The sequence below is a fragment of the Microchirus variegatus genome (assembly GCF_963457635.1).
Source record: "Microchirus variegatus genome assembly, chromosome: 10".
In the NCBI taxonomy this organism is placed as follows: Eukaryota; Metazoa; Chordata; class Actinopteri; order Pleuronectiformes; family Soleidae; genus Microchirus; species Microchirus variegatus.
In genome coordinates, this window is record NC_139811.1 from 3,083,607 (window position 1) to 3,096,106 (window position 12,500).

At 43.7% G+C, this 12,500-nt stretch overlaps 1 protein-coding gene across 3 annotated transcripts in view; it reads left to right on the forward strand.

The window, feature by feature from the left end:
- LOC310932829 (NLR family CARD domain-containing protein 3-like) overlaps positions 1-10,202 on the forward strand; it is a 17,293-nt gene extending 7,091 nt beyond the window's left edge. For 2 of the 3 annotated variants that reach the window (XM_083896201.1, XM_083896202.1), the window contains 9 exons: positions 543-653; positions 1,342-1,496; positions 1,702-3,553; positions 4,371-4,547; positions 4,713-4,886; positions 6,257-6,433; positions 7,090-7,263; positions 7,944-8,117; positions 9,865-10,202. In XM_083896201.1, the coding sequence (XP_083752327.1) occupies positions 543-653; positions 1,342-1,496; positions 1,702-3,553; positions 4,371-4,547; positions 4,713-4,886; positions 6,257-6,433; positions 7,090-7,263; positions 7,944-8,117; positions 9,865-9,886 (3,016 nt within the window). In that variant the 3' untranslated portion in view covers positions 9,887-10,202. The remainder of the gene's footprint in view (positions 1-542; positions 654-1,341; positions 1,497-1,701; positions 3,554-4,370; positions 4,548-4,712; positions 4,887-6,256; positions 6,434-7,089; positions 7,264-7,943; positions 8,118-9,864) is intronic. The other variant, XM_083896203.1, reaches the window with a different exon arrangement.
- The last annotated feature ends 2,298 nt before the right edge of the window (positions 10,203-12,500 follow it).

The following is a 12,500-nucleotide window of genomic DNA, read 5'->3' on the forward strand; positions in this document are numbered from 1 at the left end:
TTGTCTTAAAGGCCACATTATACAGTTTTAAGATAATTTGAGGCAAGAAATTGGCCATTTAGAGTCTAAACGTGCTGTGTGTGTTAAGATATGACGTATTTATAGTTTGGCAGCGACGTTGTCAGCTCCGCCTCTGTGGACGCTCAGTGCGCACTGTGGCCGGCACAGAGCAGCGTTAGCTCGGCCTGTACTGAGGACCAATCGCAGCTCTTGCCGTCTCCATTGTTCCTTGACGGCGTGACGGACACTTAAAAAATATTTCGTGCAGTCGGAGACGACGCAGAGGCTCTTCAACAGGCTCTACGTCGACACAGAGGACTCTGCGTAACCTACGTAGAGCACTTTACGCAGGAGTATAAATTGGGCTCAAGTCATCGTGTACATTTGCCTGTTTCCAGTGGTCAGTGCCTCTTCAGTGTTAACTGTAGCTAATAATAATAAATAAAAATCAGAAGGTGGTCACACTGACACACTGAGGCCTCTGATCAAAGTGTCTAAACAAAGACCATCATCAGTGATGGATGTGATGTTTGTGTTTGCAGACGTCAGACGGAGACAGAGACTCCAGGACCCAGCTGTCTGTCTGTGAAGAGTGACCAGTCTATGGGAGCATTAATAACCTTCAGTCATGAACCTGGAGCCTCAGAGACAAAGTAAGAGACAGTTTGTCCTGTGAAGCTTGTTAGCAGGGGCGTCACACCCGTGGGGGCGTGGGCGGGGGGATGTGGATGTTTTAAACACCCACAATCTTCCCGGTGAGAGGGTTCACCCACACTTTTCCTGCAGTTTTTCCGCAGTTTTGCACAAACACCTTACTCAGTCACTCTGTTTCTCTGTGTCTGCCTTTTTTATGTCCTGTTAGTTTGTAGATGTGTTTATTATTTTATACAGAGTGTGTTTTTATACTTTTCTAGTATCACTCATTTTAATGGAAAGCTTTTTATATCTTGTATTTCATACCTTTTGTACCCTTCTGTGATTGTATTCATCGTTTTTATTGTTTGGTCAAAAAATATGCAAACGCGTGTGAAGCCAACATTATTGGGTTGGCAAAGTTTGTATAAATGAATTCAAATAAACACATGGAAGAGCTCGATTCTCAATTTGTAGGCGATCCCCCACAGAGACACACACAGTGAGTGAGGATGAGCCTCAGTGTGGCCACTGTGAGATAAAGATGTAAGACAAAGTGTCTCTGATCAGAGGACAATTTTGTCCCGTGTCCCCAGTCGTCACCGAGCTCAACATTTGCTTCAACAAACGAGGGTTTTTATTCGCTCGTCTCAGCCACACACGTCCACCTGTCACTGACATGTCGGTAATAAAGAAATGTCTTCACAGAGACGAGTTTGCCGTTCCCGTGGACGAGCAGACGTCCTGCTGTCCTCTGTGTCAGGACGTCTTGAAGGATCCAGTCTCCACCAGCTGTGGTCCACCAGGAGACTCCTGCTGTCCTCAGTGTGGACGAAGACCCAGGACAGGACGTGGACCACAGGGTAAGACTCATAAGGAGAGCAGCTCCCATCAGCATATTCTAGAATGATTCAGTCTTTCACAATAAAGTTATTCAAGTCATTACAGTGAAAATGACTGTAGTTTTTCATTTGACAACAAACAACAATGTCACAGAAAAAGATGAAAATAATCCTCAGCTGCTCAGATTCTTTCTTCAGTCTGACTTTGTCTCTTGTCTTTCAGCAGATGTTGGTCTGCAGGAGGTTCTAGATGAACATAAGATCAGTCTGCAGGAGGTTCTAGATGAACATAAGATCAGTCTGAGGAGGAGATGTGAACTTGTGACTGAAGGAACTGAAGGAAGAGGAAGTAGAACCCTCCTGAACAGGATCTTCACTGAGCTCTACATCACAGAGGGACAGAGTGAAGAGGTCAATACTCAACATGAGGTGATGCAGCTGGAGATGACCTCCAAGAAGAAGATGGTCCAGGACACTCCCATCAAGTGCTGCGACATCTTTAAAGCCTTACCTGAGCAGAAGGGGCGCATCAGAGTGGTCCTGACCAACGGCGTCGCTGGTGTTGGAAAAACCTTCTCGGTGCAGAAGTTCACTCTGGACTGGGCCGAGGGTTTGGAAAATCAGGATGTGGATCTGCTGATTCTGCTTTCGTTCAGGGAGTTGAACCTGATCAGAGACGAGCGCTACAGTCTTCTCACGCTGCTCCGTGTTTTCCATCCAACATTAGAGAAGGTCACAGCAGAGAAGCTCGCTCTCTGTAAACCTTTGTTCATCTTTGACGGCCTGGATGAAAGCAGACTCTCACTGGACTTCAACAGCAGGACGCTGGTTTCTGACGTCACACAGAGGTCACCGGTCAACGTGCTGCTGACCAACCTCATCCAGGGGAATCTGCTTCCCTCAGCTCTTATCTGGATAACTTCTCGACCTGCAGCGGCCAATCAGATCCCTCCTACATGTGTCGACAGGGTAACAGAAGTACGAGGCTTCACTGAGGACCAGAAGGACGAGTACTTCAGGAAGAGATCCAGTGATGAAGATCTGTCCAGCAGAATCATCTCGCACATCAAGACGTCCAAGAGCCTCCACATCATGTGTCAAATCCCAGTCTTCTGCTGGATCAGTGCTACAGTGCTAGAGCACATGTTGACCACAGAGCAGAGAGGAGAGCTGCCCAAGACCCTGACTGACCTGTACTCTCACTTCCTGCTGGTTCAGACAAAGAGGAAGAAGGACAAGTACGATGAGGGACATGAGATGAGTCCACAGGAGCTGATGGAGGCTGACGGGGACGTTCTTCTGAAGCTGGGGAGGCTTGCGTTTGAACAGCTGGAGAAAGGAGACATCATGTTCTACCAAGAAGACCTGGACCGGTGTGGTCTTGATGTGACCGAGGCCTTGGTGAACTCAGGAGTTTGTACAGAGATCTTCAGAAGAGAGAGTGTGATCTTCCAGAAAACTGTTTACTGCTTTGTTCATCTGAGCGTTCAGGAGTTTCTGGCTGCAGTCTACATGTTCCACTGTTACACCAACAGGAAGACAGAGGTACTGCAGGACTTCTTCAGACAAGAAGATGGTGATGATGACGATTATGATTATGATGATGGTGATTACCCTTCTCTGGACGTCTTCCTGAAAGAAGCCATGGAGAAATCCCTTCAAAGTGAAAATGGTCACCTGGACCTGTTTGTCCGCTTCCTTCATGGACTCTGTCTGGAGTCCAACCAGAGACTCTTAAGAGGTCTGCTGGGTCAGACCCGGAACAGTCCAAAAATCATCCAGAGAGCCATCAAGAACCTGAAGAAGATGAACACAAACAGCATCTCACCTGACAGAAGCATCAACATCTTCCACTGTCTGACAGAGATGAACGACCAATCTGTGCATCAGGAGATCCAAGAGTTCATGAAGTCAAAGGACAGAGAACAGGAACTCTCTGAGATCCACTGCTCAGCTCTGGCCCACATGCTGCAGATGTCTGAGGAGGTTCTGGATGAGTTGGACCTGAACGAGTACAAGACATCAGACCAGGGAAAACACAGACTGATTCCAGCTGTGAGGAACTGCAGGAAGGCCAAGTAAGTTCAGACATGATCAATAACATCATCAATCAGTGATGGTTGATCAAATATTCTTCTCATTCTTCTCACTTTGTTAGTCAGCTGTGTTGTTTTTCATGTTTTAAATGATGCAGATTTATCAGCTGCTTGTGATTCTTGCTTTGAACGTCTTTATTTGGTCATTTACTGCTAATGTTTCATTGTTAACTTTCTCTTCATGTGACTTTGATTCTTTTTGGTTTCACCTAAACCTGATTAGACTCCAACACGGGTCAAAGCAAACCCAAAGACCTGATCAGAACCAGTCCGTGTTCAGATCCAGAGAAGTCTGCTGACGTAACATTAAGACACAGAGTCGTCCAGTGACGTTAGCTCGTTAATAACCATCAGCTGTGAAGTCGCTGCTGATCTGGACCAGGTCGGACCAAGATGTCTGAGTTTAACATGAGTCCAGGTCCCAGATGTGTTCCACCTCACACTCAGGCTGTGGACATGACTGTGGACATGACTGTGGACATGACTGTGGACATGACTGTGGACATGACTGTGGACATGACTGTGGACATGACTGTGGACATGACTGTGGACATGACTGTGGACATGACTGTGGACATGACTGTGGACATGATGGACACATCACTGTGATTCCATGAAAGATGTTTCATGTCAAACACAACATGACAATGTCAACATGTCATATTTTATTATAATCACAGACTGGATTATTGTGAACTCTCAGAGACTCAGTGTGAAGTCGTGGTCTCTGCTCTGAACACATGATCAAACACTGACTGATTTCAACCAACAACTTCTCATCTTTTATTCTTTTACTCAGGTTGAGGGGCTACAGATTGTCAGAGATCAGCTGTTCTTCTCTGGCCTCAGTTCTGAAGTCAAACTCCTCTCACCTGAGAAAACTGGACCTGAGTGAGAACGAGGATCTGAAGGATTCAGGAGTGAAGCTGCTGTGTTCTGGACTGAAGAGTCGACATTGTAGACTGGAGACTCTGGAGTGAGTTCACTGACTGAAGCTGCTGTTGTTTTATTAAACTTTCTTTTCACTAACATTAAACTCATTTGATTGAGACACACACACACACACACACACACACACACACACACACACACACACACACACAGTCGTTGTCTAAAGTCTCATCTTTTATTCTTTATTCAGGTTGAATCGCTGCAGTTTGTCAGAGATCAGCTGTTCTTCTCTGGCCTCAGTTCTGAAGTCAAACTCCTCTCACCTGAGAGAACTGAACCTGAGTCAGAACGATCTGAAGGATTCAGGAGTGAAGCTGCTGTGTTCTGGACTGGAGAGTCCACATTGTAGATTGGAGCGTCTGGGGTGAGTTCACTAACTGAAGCTGCTGTTGTTTTTTAAAACTTTCATTTCATTAACATTAAATTAGTCTTTAGATATTTGCTATTATCGTAATATTTGAATTTTTTTTTACGATATCTAATATTGAACGTCCGCCGTGCTTTTTCAGAATTTTATTTTGAAAAGAAAACCCTGGTGGAAGTGGATTTGTCTGTGATGCATGAAGAGCTTGATACAGCGACATGATGACGGACTTAGTTGCTCAGAAAAAGTCACGCTGGTGATTTATTCAGTATTTAGTATCATTCAAAATGACACTTTTTATTGATATCATCAAATATCTAGATATGCTTCACAGATGAATGAACTAAACACACACACACACACACACACTAATCCTAGGATCAATAGTTTTCACTGTACCTCAAGTGTATTGACTTAAGCTCGTATCCTCTGTGAAGTCACTGGTTTGAACTTATCACTATCAGTTTTATGTCTAAAAGCTTGACCCTGAGTCTGCTCCTCTGAGTCCTCCCTAATATATCAGTCATGTTGCCGTGGTGATGGTGCTGTATATGCTGACCTCAGGCGGCGACCGGTGAAGGAAAAACAATTATCAAGAAAAATAAACAAAATGAGAAAAGCTGTTTTCTTTAAAATGGTTTTTGATCTTTATTGTCTTTGTTGTAAAAACAGGTAAAAAATATTCATGAAAAAGAAAAGATAAAGAAAGCAACTAAATCTCACAGTAGTTTTTCTTTTTTTTCTAAGTACAAAAACTAAAGTTAAAAGAATGAAAGATGAGGTTTGTTAGAAAATAGTCCTCTGTCTAGGAGGTCAGAGGTCAGAGCGTCAAAGATTCTCTCTGCTTTTCTATCTACTAATGTTTACAGAGTTTTGCAGCCTTATTTTTACTCTAAATCTTGGTGACTTCCTACATCACGTGACATCAACTTTTAAAACACATGTGCAGAGGTCACCAAGTTTCAACATGGAACTCTTTCTCCTCCACTTTCTCTAAACTGTCAAACGTTGTTTTTCAGGGTCCAAGAAAAAAAACTCTGCTAACTTTGACAGCAGCAACATGTTTGTCCAGTAGAGGGAGCAACAGGTCGGGGCGACTGTAATGTTTTATCCTTTGACTTCTAACCACAACAAGTTCAACCAGTTCACTATGCATCGCACGAGAAGAAGCAAAAAACACAAGATATGAATCAAACAACTGAAGATATTAAATCACTCAAAATACTCTAATACTCTTTAAGCAGGTGTTTTTAGATTCGACCTCATCACAAGGAACAAAAACAGTTCTAGAACTTCTAGATCTTGTCAACAACACACACACACACACACACAGTTGTTGTCTAAAGTCTCATCTTTTATTCTTTATTCAGGTTGAGTGACTGCAGTTTGTCAGAGATCAGCTGTTCTTCTCTGGCCTCAGTTCTGAAGTCAAACTCCTCTCACCTGAGAAATCTGTACCTGAGTATGAACGAGGATCTGAAGGATTCAGGAGTGAAGCAGCTGTGTTCTGGACTGGAGAGTCCACATTGTAGACTGGAGACTCTGTGGTGAGTTCACTGACTGAAGCTGCTGTTGTTTTTTAAAACTTTCATTTCATTAACATCAAATTAGTCTTTAGATATTTGCTATTATCGTATATATCACGATATTTGCCAGCGACATGATGACGGACTTAGTTGCTCAGAAAAAGTCACGCTGGTGATTTAGTCAGTATTTAGTCTTTAAAGCAGGAGAATGTGAAGGAGGTCATGTGTCAGGTGTTGATGAAGCAGCATCACAAACCTGAGCTCTCACCTCAGAGTCCATCATCCTGCACAGTTTGATCGACTCCACAACATCAGCTCGGGAGGAAACTTCCAGCAGCACCGCGAGCAGCTAACTGACAATACTAAGAGCACAAATATAAAATACTGTAACCTGATACTTTGTCAAAGCTTTGGTTCTGTTTCATACGCTCATAAAAACATCATTCAAAATCACACTTTTTATTGATATCATCAAATCATTAAATATCTAGATATTTTATGTTGATATCACCCAAGTCTGTATTAAACTAACTTGATTCACAGATGAATGAATTAAACACACACACACACACACACACACACACACACACACACACACACACACACACACACACACACACACACACACACACACACACAGTCGTTGTCTAAAGTCTCATCTTTTATTCTTTATTCAGGTTGAGTGAGTGCAGTTTGTCAGAGATCAGCTGTTCTTCTCTGGCCTCAGTTCTGAAGTCAAACTCCTCTCACCTGAGAAATCTGAACCTGAGTCAGAACGATCTGAAGGATTCAGGAGTGAAGCTGCTGTGTTCTGGACTGAAGAGTCCACATTGTAGACTGGAGACTCTGTGGTGAGTTCACTGACTGAAGCTGCTGTCGTTTCTTTAAACTTTCATTTAATTAACATCAAATTAGTCTTAAGATATTTGCTATTATCGTATATCACGATATTTGCCAGCGACATGATGACGGACTTAGTTGCTCAGAAAAATTCACGCTGGTGATTTAGTCAGTATTTAGTCTTTAAAGCAGGAGAATGTGAAGGAGGTCATGTGTCAGGTGTTGATGAAGCAGCATCACAAACCTGAGCTCTCACCTCAGAGTCCATCATCCTGCACAGTTTGATCGACTCCACAACATCAGCTCGGGAGGAAACTTCCAGCAGCACCGCGAGCAGCTAACTGACAATACTAAGAGCACAAATATAAAATACTGTAACCTGATACTTTGTCAAAGCTTTGGTTCTGTTTCATACGCTCATAAAAACATCATTCAAAATTACACTTTTTATTGATATCATCAAATCATTAAATATCTACATATTTAATGTTGATATCACCCAAGTCTGTATTAAACTAACTTGATTCAGAGATGAATGAATTAAACACACACACACACACACACACACACACACACACACACACACACACACACACACACACACACACACACACACACACACACACACACACACACACACACACACACACACAGTCGTTGTCTAAAGTCTCATCTTTTATTCTTTATTCAGGTTGATAAACTGCAGTTTGTCAGAGATCAGCTGTTCTTCTCTGGCCTCAGTTCTGAAGTCAAACTCCTCTCACCTGAGACAACTGGACCTGAGAATGAACGATCTGAAGGATTCAGGAGTGAAGCTGCTGACTGATCTTGTGAAGAGTCCAGACTACAGACTGAAGACTGTGAGGTCAGTAGAGTCCAGACTACAGACTGAAGACTGTGAGGTCAGTAGAGTCCAGACTACAGACTGTGAGGTCAGTAGAGTCCAGACTACAGACTGTGAGGTCAGTAGAGTCCAGACTACAGACTGTGAGGTCAGTAGAGTCCAGACTACAGACTGTGAGGTCAGTAGAGTCCAGACTACAGACTGGAGACTGTGAGGTCAGTAGCTTCCAGACTACAGACTGGAGGCTGTGAGGTCAGTAGAGTCCAGACTACAGACTGAAGACTGTGAGGTCAGTAGAGTCCAGACTACAGACTTTGAGGTCAGTAGAGTCCAGACTGGAGACTGTGAGGTCAGTAGAGTCCAGACTGGAGACTGTGAGGTCAGTAGAGTCCAGACTACAGACTGTGAGGTCAGTACAGTCCAGACTACAGACTGTGAGGTCAGTAGAGTCCAGACTACAGACTGTGAGGTCAGTAGAGTCCAGACTACAGACTGTGAGGTCAGTAGCTTCCAGACTACAGACTGGAGACTGTGAGGTCAGTAGCTTCCAGACTACAGACTGGAGACTGTGAGGTCAGTAGAGTCCAGACTACAGACTGTGAGGTCAGTAGAGTCCAGACTACAGACTGTGAGGTCAGTAGAGTCCAGACTACAGACTGTGAGGTCAGTAGAGTCCAGACTACAGACTGGTCGATTACATGAGGACGCAGGGCCCTTGTTCCCCGGTTTAGAAAAAACCCTGCAGCTAATTTTGATCATATTCAGTGAAGCTAACGGGGGAAACGGGAGGAAAAAAATAGGGCGTCTTTAGGCGTCCTACCTAAAAGTAGGGCGTCTAATTTCTTATTATTTTCAGTACAGGGTCCAGGGGTCCCCAGGACGCCCTGCTGGCTAAAAGCCTGTGAGTCTGGTCAGTCACTGTATAAAAAACTGCAGTTTTGACGATCACATGATTGCGTTGTCTGAAATCGCAACTTCAATCAGAAAACGATAAATCGTTGAGCCCTAGACGAGAGGTGACGCCTCACACGATGACCGTCCATCAGCTGTTTGTAGTTTGACTTCATCACTGATGATGATGAGTTTACCAACCAAAGGTCCTGTTCTCAGTGGAAACACAAGCCTGACCCAGGACTGAACCGTACCATGATGGAAACGCAGCTAAATATCAGTCCAGAGGCCTGATGACATTTACCTGCTCCACAGTTGTTATGTTTTTCACACGTTGGTCGAGACAATCGGCCTCGTTTCCACGTCTGTGGTTTGGCTTTTTGGACCCAGTTCTTCCATGAAGACGACTTGTGGTCAGAAGTCACGATGGTCAACGTTGGTCGTGTCTTTGTGTTTCTGCCAAAGACGTTGAAACCTCAGTCTGCTCTGAAGTCTTTGCTGATGTCGCTGAACGACCTCGTGTCTTGTTGCTCTTCTCAGTCTCGCCATAGTGTTTGACCTGTGACATGAAAACGTCTTCCACAACCTCAGCTTGGTAGCAGAGTCTGGCTGTTGTTGCTCATCCTCTACCTGTTCAGTCTTATTGGTGAATCAAACACCTGACTCTAAACCTACAGAAGAAGTGATGCTGGTCTGAAGGCAGAGGGCGCTCACGCCAACTATTGTAGACGTTTGTTTCCTCACAGTTACTTTATGATGACGTCATGTCAACAGTGAGTGAACGTAAAGTAAAGTGAGGAACATGAAGCAGCTCTGAACTGGACTGAAGTCTCTGCTGTGACTCTGACTCTTCTCCTCTGTCGTCTTCTCTCTACAGGTCAGAGTGGAAGGTGAAGTGAAGATGATCTTCATCCCGAGTCCTGCTCTGTGACGCAGCTTCAGCAGATCAGGGACAAACATCATGTGAAGGACAAAGGTTTTTCTGTGACATCACTTTGAACTGAACCTGTGAACATTTCAATCAATCAATCATCCATCCATCCATTATCTACCGCTTTATCCTCCACCAGAGGGTCACGGGGGGTGCTGTGCCTATCTCAGCAGACATTGGGCGATAGGCGGGGTACACCCTGGACAGTTCGCCAGTCCATCACAGGGCCACATATAGACAAACAACCATTCACTCACACTCTCACACCTACGGTCAATTTAGAGTGATCAATTAATCAATCAATCTTTATTTATATAGCCCACAGTTTACAAAACATAGTTTGTCTCACGGGACTTCACAGGGTTGGTAACATCCTCTGTCCTTAGACCTTCGACCAGGGTAAGGAAAAACTACCAGGGGAAAAAAAAAAAAACCCTTGTAAAAGGGAAAAAGGGTAGAAACCTTAGGGAGAACCACAGGTGAGGGATCCACTCCCTGGACGGACAGACGTGCAGTAGATGTTACCCAAAACATACAATACACAATGACAAGAATAAAAAGTGAAAAAAAAATAAAGTCTTTAAATGCCAGGATCATCTGGATCACTGGGTTTATCACAGCCTGTAGTGAAGACTGTTGTGGTCAGAGACTTGAGGATGACGGAGTCTTCTTTCCTGTCCTGACCTCATGTCGTTCACTGGTGTCAGCAGAACTGTAAGAGATTAAAATCAGTTAGAGATGTGCTATATGTAGATTTATGGGCTACATCTCATGGGGGTACATCGGGTAAGTGGACATTTCACACGTTCGCGTCATTCTTTACGAGACGTTTTCCCGTGTGTGTGTGTGTGTGTGTGTGTGTGTGTGTGTGTGTGTGTGTGTGTGTGTGTGTGTGTGTGTGTGTGTGTGTGTGTGTGTGTGTGTGTGTGTGTGTGTGTGTGTGTGTGTGTGGGCTCTGTCTTCACAGACGTCTTCAAATCCGCGCATCAGTCATTCATTTTCGTTTTTCAAAATAAAACCCACACAAATGCATAATTACTGTTTTTTTATTTTATTTTTTTCATATTGCTGATATTCTGCTCGAATGAAAAATAACGAGCGTTTCTCGTTCCGTCCGGTTTTGATTTTTCCCTCTAAGGCGAGTTGCGTGACCTGAAGATTGCGTAAGTGACCTTTTCACAGGCCAGCTTCACGCGGGACAACGATAAAACTGTCTGTAAATCAACACAAATGGACATTTTAAACTCTGAGACCAGAGGACGTGGTCACTGAGAACTGATATTCACAGGTTTGAACTTCTGCCATCGGTTACATTCAAACGACGTCAGCCGTCGCTAAATGTGAAGTGCACCGATGTTCTCTCCTTTACGTCAGCTCTACTCAAACTCTCCTCTATAACACGCGGTTTCCCTCAGACAAATAAACTCATGTCTGATCTTGTTGTAGAAAACACTTTTACTGTGTACTTTTGGAGTAATCCAGGGCCAAAGTTCACTTTTGACAACACAAATGAGGTTTCATATAACTTGTGTATGAAGTACTGAGTCCAATTAACGCTGCTTTTTTAGTGTGTATCTGCGTCATTACCTTGTTTATGAAGCCTTGAAGGTTCTAAACAAACAGTTCAGCCACTGCTGAGAACGCTGTGTTTTATTGTAATCTCGGGCTCAGGGAGATCTCTGAAAAAACCCGTAATGGTTACGTAAACATTGGTTCTCCTGCTCCGGGCACTAGTCCGGGCACATCCGGTTGCGTACATTGAACCGCAGAAGAAGAATAACGTCCGTTGTGGAGGTGTTTCACGAGCGACAGCGTCTTCTGACTCTGGGTCAAAGGTCGTCAAAGGGACTGCGGCGGGGAGTCGTGAAGAAGCTAATTTTTAAACACTGTTAAAAAAATGTTTTGATAATGAGGAGCAGTGCATCCACCGTTCCAGAGGGGGGAGCTGTGCTTCTGAGAGCTGGTGTGCTGATTATGTCACTTCCGGGTTGAGAGAGTTGAGTCTCAAATATCGCGGCTGGGAAACGGCGTCAGAAAAGACAGATTTCTATCGGCTCGTTTACAGCAACTAGGAGGTTTTTGAGCATAAAAACAAGTTAATGTATGTAAGTAGACTCCATAACTAACATATATGTGCAACAGGACCACTCTATGTGAGCTTTAAGAGAAAGAAAATAAGACTCTCTAAAATATTCCTTTATTCCTCCCATGTTATTTGCAGTGTTACAGAAGCCAAAAATCACAACAAGCTAGCGATGAAAGTAAAAGGGGAAATATGAGCGTTAATAAATATATGCAAAGAAATGTACAAGACAGACGATATAAACACAAGATGAACGACTACAGCTCCACTATATACAGTACATTTTTACATGGAATCAGTATAATATGATGTCATTGTTTTGACATGATAGTAATTTAACATTTTTATTTTCAGTACGTTGCGACCGCTTTTGACGGGACTTTATTTTGGTAACCGGAAATAGGAGCGCTTGGTTTGAGTTGAATTGACGTAAAGCAGAGAATATCGGCGCACTTCACACGTTCAATGTTTTAAGCTGAATTTCTTTAACTTTGGGTGA